The sequence below is a fragment of the Podarcis erhardii genome (genome assembly GCF_964252035.2).
Source record: "Podarcis erhardii genome assembly, chromosome: 12".
NCBI lineage: Eukaryota > Metazoa > Chordata > Lepidosauria > Squamata > Lacertidae > Podarcis > Podarcis erhardii.
The window spans coordinates 15,454,523-15,473,408 of record NC_138513.1 but is presented as its reverse complement, the minus strand read 5'-3'; the positions used below and the strand labels follow the sequence as shown (position 1 = coordinate 15,473,408).

Genomic DNA, 18,886 nt, shown 5'->3' with positions numbered 1-18,886 from the left:
CTAATGCTCTAAATAAAGTAATAAGGTTAATTTCCTTCCTGCTGTCACTAAATTCATGTTAGCAGCCTCTCTTCAGCTTGACATCAATTAATGATTTTAATTCCACACTCTTGTCACTGTGCTCACTACCCTTTCCTCTAATTAAAATGGATGATGCATGATGAAGGGAAAACACAAGACTTCTGTTCTTGTAACATTTCTATTCATTAGTATACTTTTTTACAGCAAAAGGCTTGTAGCTTTAATGGCACTAAAGGAAGATGAAGAAAGGCTGTATTATCTCTGAGAGGCGTAGGCTTTAACACCCTTAAGGGGAACAGACAATACATAAAATTACCATTGTTGGAGGACCAAGTTCTCCAGAACAAGGTATCAATATAGTCTATTAATTAATATGCATTATCTATTAATAAATGTGTACATGCACATATACCTTTAAATGTATGCACATTCTATTTAATGATCATACTTTGGGTGTCCACAATCTAAATAAATGCAATTTATTGTGACATCTAACACTAAGTACTATTGGGCAAGAATGCGATGATTTTGCTGTGATGATATGACATTTATATAGAACAGTCTGGAGTGACGAGAAAACTAAGGAATGCTGGTTCTGTAAAGAGAGAAAAGAAGTTTTTTACCATTTATGGAGTTATGGTAGTAAATGTGACTAATTAAATTTTCCAGAAAGATTAGATTCTTCAGTATGCTTCTTGAACAATGTAAACTTGAATGTCCCCATCAACGTATTGGGTCTCAGGAAATCTTCATATTTTAACTATGGCAAGAATTCTGTATGGCAAGTCTTGGAAGAAGATTAAAAACTTAAAATATATATAATTAGGAAGATGTGGGAATAACTGGTGGCTATAATGCTAAGAGATTAAGGAAAGATAGCAACCCTACTGAATACATAGAGATCAGTAATTTACTATATGAAAAGAGATTTAGAAATATTAGGAATGTTGGATTGATTATATGCTGCTGTAGGGTAATCTGGTGACAGTGTAAATGCATACTTGAGAAATAATTTCATTCCAAGATGGTGCAAAAGGTAAGATAGAGGCAATTAAAGCATTTTACTGTAAGTTATTTATATTTAACTTATGTTCATTAATTAATTTTGTTAAATGTATATACATGTAGATACATACACATATGAGCCTGCATTGCATCTTCAAATCATAGTGCATATACCCACATAGTTTCTAGTTATTTTGTTTACATGATGGGTGAGCAGTCATCACCCTGACGTGGAAGAAGGTTTCACTGTGTTTTAGGTCCCTACTGCCTTAAGTAAGTAATCTGTTGCAAATATAACTTCCAGCAGATACTGTGAAGCTTATAACTTTTAAAACCTCACTAAGCTTTCCTTCTGCTTCCAAGGGAGAAACTTTTCTGACATCACTTTTCAAATCAGAGGCAGGCTGATGACAAAAATATCATGGTACAAATTATTTGGAAAGACTACTGTAACCCTTTTAGCCATTTATAATACATTCTTAAATATAAAGTCGAGTCCTAATGCCATCCTTACAACTGAAGAGTCTTGGCAATGCACAATACATTTAGAAACCAAGACTGAGAATCTTTGCTGCAGTCATTATTTTCAATCCCATGAGCTCCTAGACATTCCACTTGGCAAATTTCTGTCTCCACTTTCTTCACACTTGGGATCAGAAAGACCCACAAAACCAGTGCGGGGAGCTCCCCCTTCTGGTTCAGGAGCTGTGAAGGACAGAGGCTGTTTTCATTTCAGCACTGATACCCACTGACTAAATTTGCAAAGAGAAGGATACTAACAGATTCACTTCATAAATGTAATCTTATTTGACTAAGAAGCAAAAGGGTAGCAAAGTTTTGAAATAATAAACACCAAGGGTGGTTGACTTGGTTTTTTTTCCAAAGGATGGCTCACATTTAGAAATGCACAAATACAACCGTTAACTTTTGGAGACTGATCAATCTTTAGCACTAACTCCCGAAGCTCTTTGCAAGTCAACAAAGTCAGCAGCTCTTAAATATTTTAAAACAGCATTTCAAGAAAACCCCATCATGACCCCCTCCAAAATCTAGCTATCCCTGTAAGTAATGTCATTCCAACTTGCCCTTGGGAGCTAACCACTGGCAACATGATTTTTTTCTGTTCTAAACCAAGACAGCCAATAGTTAAGTGATTAACAAGTAAACATGCATTTATAAATAAATATCTAAATAGTATTATTATTGTTGTTTAATTAATACACACTGCCAAAGGAACTGACAGACAAGGATGCATATCTAAGCAGTACAGAGATTATAAATGTTTGGAATGTAAGCTTTTGCGCCTCTCAAATCTCTTCTTTAGGGCCTTTCTGGAAAATCAGTTTTTTAGTGTGATAAATGTGTAGCGGTTTTCCATTTGTTGCATGGGATCCAGACATTTTCCCTTAAGGAAGCAATTCTGTTTCGGTAATGTCACAGTTTCCCCCACATTCAAGCCACAATATATTGCTGCTTGGAGAATGTCACTCTTTTCCCAGTTAGCAGGCTGCAACAGACTGCTGTCTTGAATATGATTTACAGGCACCTATTGCGTAGATTCCATGACATCACTGATGACAGGGGAAACTACCATTATGCTTCTGCCATCTATGATTCGGACTCTAAATCCTTGAAAGTGGCTTCTTTCAGGAGCTGAAGTTTACAAGTATGGAAAAACCTTGTTTGCTTCATGCTGCCTCTTTCTCAGTTAGCAAGTCTTGAGACTCCAGCAAGAATCCTTGCAAAGATTAAACTGAGATGGGAGTTGTATAATCCTGTGCTGTTACCCCCTCTGCAGGCTTAACACATACTCTCTGTCTCTGCTGAATATCTTACTATATTGCACTTAATAGGGAATGACATAATTGCATAATTAAGGGAAAGGGTCATATATCTGTGGGAGAGTATCTGTTTTTCCAAGTTTCGTCTACATGGTGATCAAAATGCTATCATTCTATCAATACAGGTGCACTGACATATGTGTCATGTGTAGAATGCAATGTACTACTGTACTTAAAAAAAAAAGATCATATTACTTGAGTACTATTATAGGACCATGCCTTATTTTCATTGGCCAGTATCAGGAATTGAAACTATCAGCCATGTTTGATATTTATATAATATAAATAAATATAAAGGGGGGTAAAGAAATATTTACTATATATTTGGGCACACTTAACAATCTCCTTTTCCGAAATAGCTTCCTTTCATGTGGGTTTCAAGGATACACTAAGAATGGCTGAAGGAATCTTGCTTCATACAAGATGGGATTCATAATAAAGCAGTGGGATACTGTATAAAAATGGCAGTCTTAATTCAATTCGTTCAATGGAAAATTAAGCTACATTAATTTGCTTGTCTTCTAATCAATGTGAACAAAATACTTTCAAGACTTCGAGCAAAATACAATGCAAGCAAAACACTATTAAAATTATAGAGTCAGGGCAAAATAATTTTATATAATTGTGGCCCTGATTGATTTTTTAATGGAGCATCCACTTGTTCTCTGACCCCGGTGGACTTTCGCTGCATTTTGGTTCTACACAGCAAATTCATTACACCAAACCTAGCTCCCCCGTGCATTTCATCATTAGAGCAAGCAAATTTGATATTAAGTTATTTGTGTCATTAACAGCACAGGAAGAAGAAAAACAGAAGTATTTCTAAAAACAAACTACTGTCTAAATTGAAATGTTCTGCTGGATCCCTAATAAATTTTTCAAGGATTGCCCAAAGTTTCAGCCACATAATTTTTTTATTATACTGTTTTACACTCCCTGCTTCTCCTAACAGCAGTAAGTTTCAGGGCAGCCCTTTTAGATGGTCAGTTTCCTTGTGAGGAGCCATTTAAAGTCCCCTTAATTATATACTATATTTATTCCAAGCAGTTTACAATGGGTTGGATCTTGACATATCTTTTTTCTGATTTGTTCTTTTTAGAATAATAATGAGCTATTCTCAACACTGTTATTTTTCTTAAACAATCATCACTCAATAAAATGAAAGAGAAAAACATGAGAATATAACAATCATAGGCAATTTACATTGGGAAACACGTTAGTAACTGGCACTGTAGGCAGTGGGTTGGAAAAAAACTCCCAACTTCAAAGGAAATGGGAACAAGTGCCATAGGAGATCCCAAGACCAACACCTCCCCTGTAATCATGCAGGCCCAGTGAATGTATCACTAAAGTAATTATTCCAGCTGGAGTATGCTTGGTGCAGGAACAAAATGTGGGAGTCAATTCATGTAAAATCATCCCAATATATATATATATTTGTTAAGACACAGACATGGCTTAATATTTAGGGCTGCTTTCTCACAGTACAATTTTGGATGTGCACATTAGACTGAACATTTGTAAACTTAGATATGTAATGTATGAGTGAAGTAAGTATTGGGGGGGGGAATCACATGCTTATGGCACGATCATACCTAGCTTGAGCGTAATCCAAGTTTGTGAAATGTTCTTGAGAGATGTGTCATTAAGTTCATATGTTACATTAAAAGGTAAAGGGACCCCTGACCATTAGGTCTAGTCGTGACCGACTTTAGTTTCCTGCTTGGCAGGGGGTTGGACTCGATGGCTCTTGTGGTCTCTTCCAACTCTATGATTCTATGATTCTATGATTCTAGGGTAGGGTTGCGACGCTCTTCCCGCTTTATTGGCCGAGGGAGCCGGGGAACAGCTTCTGGGTCATGTGGCCAGCATGACTAAGCCACTTCTGGCGAACCAGAGCAGCGCACAGAAACACTGTTTACCTTCCCGCTGGAGCGGTACCTATTTATCTACTTGCACTTTGAGGTGCTTTCGAACTGCTAGGTTGGCAGGAGCAGGGACCGAGCAACGGGAGCTCACTCCGTCGCGGGGATTCGAACCGCTGACCTTCTGATCGGCAAGTCCTAGGCTCTGTGGTTTAACCCACAGCGCCACCCGCGTCCCATATGTTACATTAGTGCATAGTAAATACAGTGCACAACAAACATACCATTACTTATTAAAATATATGTTATGATGGATTATTGCTTCTGTTCCTTGGGTTTACACAATACTAGGAATAAAGGTACAAGGTAGTGATCCTTACCAGGGATTGGCTATCAAGATCTCTCTCTTTAAATATAGGGCTAGGGAACATAGATGCTATTGAATTCCGCAACTCCAATCAGCCACAGTCAGGAATGATGAGAGTTGCAGCTTAGCAACATCTGGGGAACCACAGATTCCCCCACCTTTGCTTTAAATAGAGGACATGAATTTAATTTTACTGTTGAGAGTATGTTTACAATTAGCCCAATTTATATTTCCAGAATCAGAAATAAAAAAAGCATGCATATTCGTGCCCGCATTAGAAAGCCATGAGAAGCAAACTGTTTCTTCTGTTGCTTTATCAGGTTCCCTCCTCTCTTTTTTTGTAACATTTGAAGCCATGCTAACAGAAAAGGAGGGGAATGTGTCTTGCCATATTTCCCCCGTCAGTTTCTATTTCCCCTGAAAAGCCTCCCCGAAGACTGGCAGCTTGCTAAGTTTAAGCTCTAGGACAGCACCCTATAATGCACGAGGGCTGCTGTCAGAAGCAAACGATGCCCACCCCTCATGTACATAGAGGCCTCTCTGGATCCCAGCCCAAGAAATTACTTTATACTGGGAAGAATTTTCAACACTGCTGGCGGACATCCAGTGTAAAGTACTAAGAGTTTTCTGATCGAAACAAACAATGAAATGCGTAGACATGTGTAGTCCTGCTTATAAAATTATGCGCATATTTGTATTCCGAGGTAATTTAATGACGCAAATTAAAAAAGGAATCCGACTACAGTTCAACATGCAATCTAAACTGGAATAGCTTCATTAACATCAATACTGCAGCACGCTGCAATTAGTCAGCGACCTATTTTCTATTAATATTTTTTTCGAATTATAAATAGCCATCGTTGTTAGTGTTTAACTTCACTGCAAAGTAAAATGTTGTAGGAATAGTGGCAGCAATTTAGAATCAACTGTTGCATCATAAAGCTAATCAAGTTAATTGACTTCAGTGTGATTTTGTAGTGCTCTGGAAGTGACAGGCTGGAATTGTAGGCCTGCGTTCAGATATAAGCATTTATGAGAATTAAATTAATGTTATTTGGTGCATGATTGTAGCTAGGAACTCTGGTCCAGATGTCCATTATGCATATGGGAGCAGCGCTGTATACACGCGCAGCTCCTGCCTCATATAAGCCTCCTTATCCAATGCAATTACAGGTTATTCCAGGCACACATTTCTTTCTGTGGGCATAACTGCACTGAAAAGTTGAGGAAGTATGCATTAGCTAGGTACGTGGGGATGCATTTGGTTGGTTACTGGAAAACTGGGTTTATACAGATGGAATTTGACAGAAGTAATTATATAAAAGCATGAAGATCTTAAATTTGAGGGGGAAATACTCCAGCAAGGAGTACTCACTAGTTATTATATAGCCAGCAATTTAATCTACACAACACTACAGGACAACAGGAAAAGGTTGATCTCCAGTGACAATATTTATTTCCAGCGAGGAGTTTCAAATTCAATTGAAGACACAGTGTAAAATCAACAAAAGTAGATATGCAAATGTTTTCAGGAAAAGATACAAAATTTATTCCAATTCCATATAAATATTAATGTTTTTGAAAGTGTCTAGACAATCAATTCTAGCACAGGTGTACTTATTACTCCAGTTGCCCCTGTAAAGAAGGGGGAGTGGGGATGACAAATCATGAAACAGATGCCTGGTTGCTATAACAGCCTCTGAATATAGTCAAATTATCCTAGCTGATGTCCAATATATATTCTGCTTTCTCCCATTAGTTACATGAGCTCTACAAACATATTTGTATCTGAGTCATTTGACTAAAAATGAACTCTAGTGGAATGTAAATTACCAAACGTAAAAAAAAAAAAAATCTCTATCAAGATTTAAGCAAAAGACCAAGTCTACCTCTCCTGTTCTTGCTTCATTCGTATTCTCTCCTCTTCTGAAGTAACAGCTTCCTGCACTTTTATTTTCTCAATCTTGTCATCTTTTCGATGTTTGCCAAACCTGTTAATAACAAAACAAAAGTTCTAACTTGTCAACATGAACCATAATTGTGTAGGCTTCTACTCTCCACATAGAAAACTGTGTGCTCATTATAGAATGACACTCAAACAAAGGGGGCGGGATAGAACGGCAAGGTAATCATCAAACAAATATCAGTTTGAACAGTTCAGCCTCAGTGATGCTTATATTTATAGTAGCACTCCTGGTGAGATGTTTATTTTTAGATTAATACCTGAACCATTTTATTGCACTTCCTGCTTAATTTATGTGTAAGTGCAATATGCAGATATAGTTAAGCAGTGTACATGGAGGTTAAATTACTCCATGAATGGAAAAGATTCTTCTGCTTTGCCATATCCAGTGAGTGGGTATGGTGGGTACCTTTCCCTTCACTATTTTGGTTCTGTTCTTTACCACCACTTCTCTTTTTGACCCCTCACTGCAATGGATGGAAGGGAATTAAGTACCCCAGCTCCAAGGCTGGTTTCACTGAGGGCTCACTTTGGGACCAGAAGGCTTAGGATTCTGCAAATCTTCTGCCACCCTTGACACACATAGCCAGCACTGCTGGGAGCAAATTCGTGCAGACATTTCCAAGGGTGCACCATGCAGTCTTCTGATGGCATATATGCTGTCACACTGGCAATCTCCCTCTTTAGCAGTGCATCAACATCTATGCCATATCCAAAGCCCCCACCCCAAGAATGCTTTCTTGTTTTAAGCCTGCAGCCTAAGTTTAAATAATTAATAAATAAATAAACTACAGCACAGCACTTCTGCATACTGAAATAAATCCACTAGCTCCTCCTTTCTTATTTGTTGCATGTATATATCACACTAGCGGGAAGGTAAACGGTGTTTCCGTGTGCTGCTCTGGTGCTGGTTCGCCGGAGCAGCTTCGTCACGCTGGCCACATGACGCGGAAGTGTCTGCGGACTGTGCCGGCTCCCAGCCTCTAGAGTGAGATAAGCGCACAACCCTAGAGTTTGTCAAGACTGGCCCGTACGGGCAGGGGTACCTTTACCTTTACCTTATATATCACACATCAACCAAGTCCTCTGGGATACTTACAAACTGTTTAAAAAAATCAAAATTCAAGAAAGAAAGAAAGAAAGAAAGAAAGAAAGAAAGAAAGAAAGAAAGAAAGATCTGGAATGGTGTGATTAACATGTACAAAGCAAACTTTTCCACACTGCACATCATTTAAAAAATAAATAAATTAATTCACGGAAACTGATAAAAACAAAGTAACACACTCAGCAGTATTAACACTACAGGTTCACAACGTAAAATAAGAATAAAAAGCTTACAGGTAAAATGGATCCAGGCAACTGGATGAATGTGAACATCCAGGGGTGAATATTCACACGTGAGAGAAAAAATGTTGCAACTACAGTCAACAACCAATTGACACGCAAGTATGCATTGCATCAAACCTGGAAGTGACTTTTAAAATGGTGGAAGCTGCCCTAAAACAGCCCAGAAAGGGCAAAAAAGGTACAAAAACGGTATCCAGCAATCCCACAAGCCTTTGCAAGTGCAATTCCAGGAGCCCTTGCACTGAACATTGAAGCCTGAAGAGTTGGAGTTTGAACAAGGAGGTTTGGAGGGAGTGATTGTGGTGGAGTTTGGTATCCAGTAAGTGCTGCTGGTTTTTTTAAGGGTTTTTCAATGGTTTCAAGAGGTTTACAGCATGTTTGCAGGCTTTTCCAATGGTGTTTTATATATACGTGATTTCATGTAACCACATGGTGTCTCCTAATGTAAAGTGGGAGTTGTCTGTACAAAGGTTCAATTACTTTTTACTAGAGGGCACCAGGTTGGGGGTACTTTGATCTAAAGAAAGAGCAAGCTGAGCCCTAGAGTGTAGTGGCAAGAGCAGGCATAGGCAAACTTGGCCTTTCAGATGTTTTGGGACTACAACTCCCATCATCCCTAGCTGTGGTCAGGGATGATGGGAATTGTAGTCTCAAAACATATGAAGGGCCGAGTTTGCCTATGCCTGGGCTAGAGCGTTGAACCAGGATTTCAAAACCAAGAACCAAGATTCAAACCTTCAATAAGCCACAAAACACATCAGATGACCTTGGGCCTCTCAGCTTGCGGAGTGAAGAATTCCAGCCACAATTAAATGTCCAGCTATGGTCTAAGGCAGCTGCATTACATGTCACTAAAACCAAAAGTCAGCTGGCCACCATTACCACCAAGCAAGTAATCTGTTAAGAAAAAACTACTTCTGTCAAAATCCAGCTCCACATCAGAAAATGGGGGTTGGGGGGGGATTAGAGAACTCTAATTCACAGTAAGGAAAATACATCCAAGAGAAATGTTAAATGTCTTCTTCTCCCCAGATACTTCAAGATGTCATATTTTGCCCTGCTTAATGTATTTTTCAGTGCTAGTGAATAGCTTACCATTAAATATCAACAAACTGAATATCACACTCAGATTTTCTGAGTGTGTATGTGTTTCTCCCTTCCATTTATTGATGTAGGCTTTACATAAACTTATAGACTGAAATAAAAACACAGCTTAGAGTTCCTGTATAATTGGACCGAAAGCAATTTTTTACAGAATTATTTTTATGACAGATTGAAATAACGGTTGCAAATTAAAAATATCCTGCCTGTCCCAAAGTGTGAGAAAATGATGAGGGTGAGCGGATGAAATCCTCTTCACTAATTGCCAAGATACTCCAGGGTTGTTAATTTAACTCCCTCATTTTCCATTTGCAAAAAAAGAGAAAAAAGGTCAGAGAGCACTCTGAGAAGATACCTGTGAGCTCTCCAAAACGATATGATGTGTAAGTCCTCAAGTCAACTAATTTGTGACAGTTGGGACAAGCATCATTCTATATGCAAAAATGATTCTTTTTGCAAACATCCTAGAACATCTTCCCTCATGTCAGTGCATTCTATTGTTACCTAGATTGTGGCATCTTGCAGAACCCCTTGCAAAGCACTGTCTTGCAGAGCTGCTGGGGGAGGAACACATCACTCTTGCCAGAAATCTTAATTGCTTGCTTCAGGTTTCTCCACTCCCATTCTTCCATCCATTTCGACTTTCCTCCCAATTCCCCCCTCCACCCACTCCATCTGACTATTGAGACAGACAGAGACCTGCAGGTCTACTACCCTGTACTATGAGTACTACAAACCTATGACAGGACTTTTCAATGGAAATGGCATGGTCAGGACAACTGGGAATGCTTGGAGAGTGGGTATTTCCCTCTGAAGATGAAAAACATGTCAGTCCTGGGACATTTCAAGAGTGACATGAAGGAAGTCCAACATAAAACTTAAAAGAAATAAAACAAACTCAAACAAATACTGAGGGGGAAACGTAACCAATGCTTATTTCATGATGTCAAACAACAATGTCCTAAATTGCATTTGCAGGAAGTAGGATGAGATCTAAGTTAACAAAATAATGATAAACATACCACTGGTTTCTTAACTGAAGGCATTTTGAACAAAGGCCCTCTTTCCAGGTGGGAGACATCTGCAGAGACATCTGCATTCCCGGATAGTGCAAGGGTATTGGGCTTGCAGTTTTTTGTTTTAATTGTAGGATTTCTGTGAGCTGAAGCCCTGGTGAGGTTGAATAAAACAAAAGGGTAGGAAGGGGGAAATCCTTGGGGCACAAGGGCTGGAGAACAGGTTTTAAAAGAGCATAACAGGAGGGGCACTCTCAGTACTGATACTACTTCATTGCCATCGCCATAGCAAAGCACTTACAGTAAAAAATTGTGGGAAGCCTCTCTAACCTGCTTCAGAAGGGGCGTGCCTCAGAATGAAATCATTTGCATTCAGCCCAGTTCCAAAGTAAGTCCCTGTTGCACAATCCATGGAGCAAGGAACCACTCAAGATTCTTAAAGCTAAATCTAAAATTGCCTGATTTATTCAATGGTGGGCATCTAGTCTTTTATATATTGTTTGTGTTTGGATTGTACTGTTTAAACTTATGACAATGAAGGCCAAAAACAACAACAACTACATTCCCTATTCTCCTTGTGACAATGAAGGGATGCCCAGGTATAAACCTATGTCCTAATCCAGGGGTCAGCAACCTTTATCAGCTGGTTGTCAGTCCACCGTCCCTCAGACCATGTGGTGGGCCAGACTATATTTTTAAAAAGTAATGAACAAATTCCTATGCCCCACAAATATCCCAGAGATGCAATTTAAATAAAAGCACACATTCTACTCATGTAAAAACACCAGGCAGGCCCCACAAATAACCCAGAGGTGCATTTTAAATAAAAGGACATATTCTACTCATGTCAAAACACACTGATTCCCGGACCGTCCGTGGGCCAGATTTAGATGGCGATTGGGCCTCATCGGCCCCCGGGCCTTAGGCTGCCTACCCCTGTCCTAATCCAGCACAAATTCTGCCACCACAGGGAGGCAACTGCCAGAAAAAGGCAACCAAAACGTTGAAGGAGAAGGAGAAACTCCCATATATGGAAAGGTGGCAGCATTAGTTGAGAGAAAAGATGAGTACAAGGTGACATGGTTGACGTTTATAAAATTGTGCATGGCATGGAGAAAGTGGAGTGAGAAAAGTTTTTCTTCCTCACTCGTAATGTGAGAATTCATGGGCACCCAAGGAAGTTGAATGTTGGAAGATTCAGGACAGATAGTTCAACTATGAAACCCATTCCCATGGAAGTTCTTTTTTTTTATAGTATTTTTATTAAGTTTATAAAATACAGAAAAAAAGAATAAAAGACAGATATAGAAAATAAAGTAGAGAAATTACAAATTTCCATGATCCTTTTTTTCAGCACATCTAATGGACTTCCCCGCATCTTCCTAACTCTGCGTTCTCTGTGATACAAAACATCAGCAATTTGTTAACTTATTTCAAAACTTATTGTATCTTTCATTTTATCATGTTACCTAGTTTCCAAAGTGTTGTAATCCACATCTTATACGTTTTAGCTTAAACATAATAAAGTTATTTCATTATTCCACCTCTGACTTCTTGTACCTTAATTTCCATTTCATTAATTTACAATTGCTGAAGCTAGAGTTTCTAAAAAGTGCATTTTTTAACATTCATACAACTTATAATGTTTTTTCAAATAGTCTTTAAATTTTTCCCAATCCTCCTCGATTGTTTCTTCTCCCAAGTCTCGGATTCTGCCAGTCATTTCGGCCAGTTCCATATAGTCCATCAACTGCGTCTGCCATTCCTCCAGCGTGGGTAAATCTTGTGTCTTCCAATGCTTAGCAATCAGGATCCTTGCTGCTGTGGTAGCATACATAAAAAAAATTCTATCTTTCTTAAGTACTCTCTGGTCCACAATGCCCAGAAGAAAGGCCTCCGGTTTCTTAGGTAAGGTAAATCTAAGTACCTTTTTTAGTTCATTATGAATCATCTCCCAAAAGGCCTTCACTTTCGGGCAAGTCCACCAGAGGTGAAAAAATGTCCCTTCCGCCTCTTTACATTTCCAACATTTATTGTCAGACAGGTGATATATCTTAGCAAGTTTGACTGGGGTCATGTACCACCGGTATATCATTTTCATAATATTTTCCTTCAAGGCACTACATGCCGTAAATTTCATTCCGGTGTTCCATAACCTTTCCCAGTCTTCAAACATAATGTTGTGCCCCAAGTCCTGCACCCATTTTATCATGGCGGATTTGACTGTCTCGTCCTGTGTATTCCATTTAAGCAGCAAGTTATACATTCTCGAAAGTAGTTTATTTTTTGGCTCTAACAGTTCTGTCTCTAATTTCGATTTTTCCACCTGGAATCCAACCTTTTTATCCACTTTAAAAACCTCCTGGATTTGAGCATAGTGCAACCAATCTCGCACCTTGTTTTTCAATTTTTCCAAGCTCAGCAACCTCCAATTGTCTCCAATTTTTTCAATTATTTCCCAATATTTAGGCCAGTAGGCTTCCATGTTAAGTCTCTTACGTGCCTTGGCCTCCACCGGTGAGAGCCACCTCGGAGTCTTACTCTCCAATAAGTCCTTATATTTTGTCCAGACCATCAAAATTGCTCTTCTGACAATATGGTTTTTAAACAATTTATGAACTTTAACCTTGTCATACCACAAATATGCATGCCACCCAAAAGCATTGTCAAACCCTTCCAGATCTAGGACATCAGTGTTTTCCAATAAAATCCAATCTTTCAACCAGCAGAAGGCTGCAGATTCATAATATAACCTCAAGTCTGGCAGGGCAAATCCCCCTCTTTCTTTCGCATGAGTTAGTATTTTAAACTTTATTCGGGGCTTTTTGCCCTGCCAAACAAACTTGGAAATATCCTTCTGCCACTTTCCAAAACATTCCACTTTGTTCACGATCTGTAGGGCCTGGAACAGAAATAACATTTTCGGCAATACATTCATCTTTATAGCTGCTATTCGGCCCAACAAGGAAAGTTTCAATCTTGACCATATTTCCAAGTCTCTTTTGATTTCTGACCAGCATTTCTCATAATTATCTTTAAACAAATTCAAATTTTTGGAGGTCAGATACACCCCTAGGTATTTTACTTTTTTAACCACATTTAATTCTGTTTCTTTCAGGAACTCATCTGTTTCTGTAGTTGTCAAATTTTTTGCTAGAACCTTAGTTTTTTGCTTGTTCAGCTTAAATCCCGCCACCCGACCAAAGTCAGAAATTAATTCTAACACTCTTTTAGTACTAGAGACTGGCTCCTGTAATGTTAATACCAAGTCATCTGCAAAAGCTTTCAGTTTATATTGTTTCACTCCGACCTCAATTCCTTGTACAGACCGGTCCTTTCTAATCATGTTCAATAGCACCTCCAGGACTGAAATAAACAATAGGGGGGATAGGGGGCACCCCTGTCGTGTCCCTTTTTCTATTTTGAACTCCTCTGTCACCACATTGTTAACAATCAATTTAGCTTTTTGCTCTGAATAAATTGCTTCTATTCCATTTTCAAACCCCCGCCCCACTCCCATCCCTTCCAAATTTTTCTTCATGAACATCCAAGAAATGTTGTCAAAGGCTTTCTCCGCATCAATAAAGATTAAAACCGCTCTAGTATTAAGATTTGTTTGTAGAAGTTCCAAAATGTCAATAATGTTTCTTGTATTATCAAACAAATGCCTACCGGGGAGAAAGCCAGCCTGGTCCTTATGAATCACTTCATTAAGTACTTTTTTAAACCTACTTGCCAAAATATCCGCAAAAATTTTGTAATCCACGTTTAGGAGTGAGATGGGGCGGTAGTTCTTAAGCTGGGTCTTTTCAGTTTCTTGTTTAGGTATCAATGTGATGGAAGCTTCTTTCCACGTCTCCGGTGCCTTCCTCCCCTCCATAATCTGATTGCAGACCTCCAACAGAGGTTGTATCAAATAGTCCTTCAAAACCTTATAGTATTTGGAGGTAAGTCCATCAGGGCCTGGGGATTTGCCTAATTGAAGGTTCTGAATGGCACTTTCAATTTCTTGCTGGGTGATATTACTATTCAGGGTAGTTCTCATTTCCTGAGTTATTTTTTGTAATCCATTAGTTTTAAGGAATTGATCCATCTCAAAGTCTTTCTGTGGCCCTTGTGAATAAAGTTCTTTAAAATATCTCTGGAAACACTTTCTAATTTCCTCGGGTTTCTGAACCGTTCTCCCTTCAATCTCTAGATTTGTAACTGTGTTAAGTTTTTGTCTCTTTTTCAACTGCCATGCTAGCAGTTTCCCACACTTGTTTGCTGATTCAAAGGATCTTTGTTTCATTTGTTTAATTTTCCATTCCACCTCTTGATTTATCAATTTCGAATATTGTGCCTGGAAAAATTTCACTTCTCTCAGCACTTCCTTCGACTTGGGCCTAGATCTTAATTTTTTCTCTCCTTCTCTTATTTTCTCCAATATCTTCTCCTTCTTTTCATTCCAGAAGCTTTTCTTAATCGTATTTTGTTGTATTAGAAACCCTCTCATAACTGCTTTACTTGCGTCCCAGATTGTTCTTTTTTCCACAGTGGTGTTTAAATTTATTTCAAAATAGTCCTTTAAAGTTTTTTGGGCCTTCTTAACAATCTCCTGATCCCTTAATAGGGTGTCATTCATTTTCCATCTAAAGGATCCGGTTATGTTTAGTCTCAGTTCCACTTTCAATGCATTATGGTCGGAGCAGGTTTTTGGGCAGATTTCCACTTTTCTAGTCTTAGGTGCCAGTCCTCTAGTTATCCATATTTGGTCGATTCGTGTCCATGTCAGATGAGCTTCAGAAAAGAAAGTTCCTTCTTTTCCTAAGGGGTTCTTAACCCTCCATATGTCAATTAAGTCCATATTGTCAGTCATTTCAAAAAAAGTTTTAGGTAGTCTGCCATCTTTCGTTATGTTAGCACTTTGCGACTTATCCATGTTTACAGATACGACCCCATTCATATCGCCCAACATAATGATGTTGTTATAGTCTAAGTAGTCCAGCATAATCTCATGCAGCTTCCTAAAGAATTCCGATTTTCCTTCATTTGGAGCATATATTCCTAATATCAAAAATTTTCTCCTTGTGTCTGAATTTCAATCGCCAAAATTCTGCCATGTTCATCTTTAAATAAAAATTTCGGTGACAGGCTCTCCTTTGCATATATCACCACTCCTCTTTTCTTGACTTTATCCGAAGAAATAAATTCTTGGCCTAATCTTTTATTAATTAACACTTTTCTGTGGAGCCTTGTCACATGTGTTTCTTGCAAGCAAATAATGTCCAATTGTTCTTTTTTCAAAATATGAAATACTTTTCTTCTTTTTTCCGGAGAGTTTCCGCCATTTATATTCCAGCTGAGAAGCTGCAGAGACATCCTGGTTTAGTTGGTGGGTCTTACAATGGGGTGCATTCCCATGGAAGTTCTTGCTGGGGTTACTATAGGTGTCCAGTTCAAAACCAAACCATTGGGGACCTACTCAAAATCAAATAGATATGTGGCTTTTATAGAATCAAAGTTGGAAGTGACCACGAGGATAATCTAATCCAACCCCCTGCAATGCAGGAATATTTCACCCAATGTGAGGCTCAAACCCACAGTCCTGAGATTGAGTCCCATGCTCTACTGACTGAGCTATCAGTTCCCTTCAGCTCCTGATGCATTCCTTGAATGAAACTGATCAGAGATGTAAATAGGCTTTAGATTAGTTTCCTTCCTTGGTAGGCTTTAGATTAGTTTCCTTCAGCTCATCAGCAGTTTCTCCAAAGCAGGGATGGGGAATCTGCAGGTGTTAGACTACAATTCCCATAATTCCTTGTTATCAGCCATGCTGTTTGAAGATAATGGGTTCAGCAACATCTGGTTGGTGTCATATTTCCCAGTGCTGAACTAAAAGGACGAGTAAAACCAATGCATAGATTTAAATACAGTGGTACCTCGGGTTACATACGCTTCAGGTTACAGACTCCGCTAACCCAGAAATATTACCTCAGGTTAAGAACTTTGCTTCAGGATGAGAACAGAAATCATGCTCCGCCGGCGGCAGGAGGCCCCATTAGCTAAAGTGGTGCTTCAGGTTAAGAACAGTTTCAGGTTAAGTACGGGCCTCCGGAATGAATTAAGTACTTAACCTGAGGTACCACTGTAGAAAGCTAGCAGGTACAAACAACAGCTTATTTGTTCTGCTTCAGTTTGAGAAAACAAATTGTACTGTTTACATTTTAACAATCTAGTTTGAAAGAGATACACGTGTTTGCAGCGGCAACACCACTTTGAAAGAACAAATTGATACAATAAAAATAATGTCCATGTAATCTGCTAAATGGATTTAATTCTGACACATTACTGATGAGATCACTGCTGTCTGACAAATCATTCACAGATTTCATTAAAATAAAGAGCAATGGGGAAAGCATGCAGTAGTTGATTAATGAAAACACACACACACACACAAATGATTGAGACAATTCAACAGCACTTCCCCACCACCACCACAAACAGAGAAAGTACTAACATTAAAAATTAACAAACAGTGTCTGGGTCTCCTGTCAGTGATGCCAAGGGCATGCAGTTTCCCTATAATAAGCAATATTATTACATTTTAAAACTAAACTCCAGCATTCAGTCTGCCATCAAAGCACTTTAACGCTCAATGCAACAATTCCCACTCTATAATCAAAACAGATGGCATTTTATGTTATACATATTTAACATTTTGTAAGTATATGTAAAAGAATGGTCCAACATAATCCTAGAATAAGGTAAGACATCGTTTAGAAAAGATAAAGAAATAAGAACACTGATTATATTCACAATAACCAAAAAGGATTTAATGGCTTGATTCTAAAATACCAAAGAGATTTCCTACATATCATCATAATATGCATATATATATAGCCACTAATTTCAACAAGAAAATATTCACATTTTAATGATGAAAAGCCATCTTCTTAGCATTCTAAGAGAGAGAGCCACTGTGGTTTACACACACACACACACACTCTTAAAAATCTGACAATGCCACCAAAGTGCCCTTCTTTCAAGATACGTTCCCTTTCCTTGAATGCAACACAAAGACGCATTTCCCACATGGATCCGGGTTTACTGATCCCTCCAAATATGCAGTGAGGACGTAAAAACTCAACACAGGATGGTGACAGTCTCGCTAAGTGTTACAACCTGAGTGAGGATGGCTTGCCTTAGCAGAAGTTGTTTCCCACAGCAACCTCATGGCACTTCTAATATTTGTTCAAGTTCTGACTGAAAGACAGAAGGATATAACTATAATGTTTGATTAGCCACCATCAAGTGACTTAGATCTTGCTTCTCCAGAATGGTGCTTCTCCTGTGCTGTTAATAGCTAGGTGCCTGGGCGTCGTTTGCCAGGTGTGCCTTTCCCCCATCAGTGTATCATTGTAAATGATAGACGGAAGGGCTGTAAGCTCAGTCACAGATCATCTGCTTTTCATGCAGAAGGTCTCAGGTTCAAGGTAGGGCTGACCTTGCCTAAAACCCTTGAGAACTGCTGTCAGTCAGTGCAGACAATGTTGAGCTAAATGAACAAATGGCTTGATATATAAGGCAACATAAGGGAACTTCCTATGTTCCTATAGGTAAAGGTAAAGGGACCCTTGACCATTAGGTCCCGTCGTGGCCGACTGTGGGGTTGCAGCGCTCATCTCGCTTTATTGGCCGAGGGAGCCGGCATACAGTTTCTGGGTCATGTGGCCAGCATGACTAAGCCGCTTCTGGCGAACTAGAGCAGCACATGGAAATGCCATTTACCTGCCTGCTGGAGCAGTACCTATTTATCTACTTGTGCTTTGACATGCTTCCGAACTGCTAGGTTGGCAAGACCAGGGACTGAGCAACGGGAGCTCACCCCGTCGCAGGGATTCGAACCGCTGACCTTCTGATCGGCAAGTCCTAGGCTCTGTGGTTTAACCCACAGTGCCACCCGCGTCCCATACAATTCCTATCGAATTTTCCCATACAATTCCTATACAATGTTCCTATACAATTCCAGGTTTTATTTTTTGCATGTTTAAAAGAATGTTAAACATTTCAAAAATGAAGTGGCAATCCTCTGGTTTCCACATTCACAAGACATGTCTGTGCAGTGGCACGTTAACCAGGGAGAAATAACATATGGAGTAGAGGAGCCGGGTCATATCACAGGTCACATTCTGGACTTTGACAAGTTGCCTTGGTTCTCTGTACAGAGCCGATGTATTATATTCTAAACAGCACAGTTCAAAATATTTCCTAGTTTATGTGACAGCTTAATGAAAATCCTGCCCTTCATTCTCTTGTCCTTGATCTATCTTAGACAGCTATTTCTCACTTTATTTTCCTTACCCCCCCCCCCGCCACTA

At 39.1% G+C, this 18,886-nt stretch overlaps 1 protein-coding gene across 4 annotated transcripts in view; it reads right to left on the bottom strand.

The window, feature by feature from the left end:
* PARD3 (par-3 family cell polarity regulator) overlaps positions 1-18,886 on the bottom strand; it is a 550,835-nt gene that overhangs the window by 118,721 nt on the left and 413,228 nt on the right. For all 4 annotated transcript variants that reach the window (XM_081834189.1, XM_081834186.1, XM_081834187.1 and 1 more), the window contains one exon: positions 6,989-7,090. In XM_081834189.1, the coding sequence (XP_081690315.1) occupies positions 6,989-7,090 (102 nt within the window). The remainder of the gene's footprint in view (positions 1-6,988; positions 7,091-18,886) is intronic.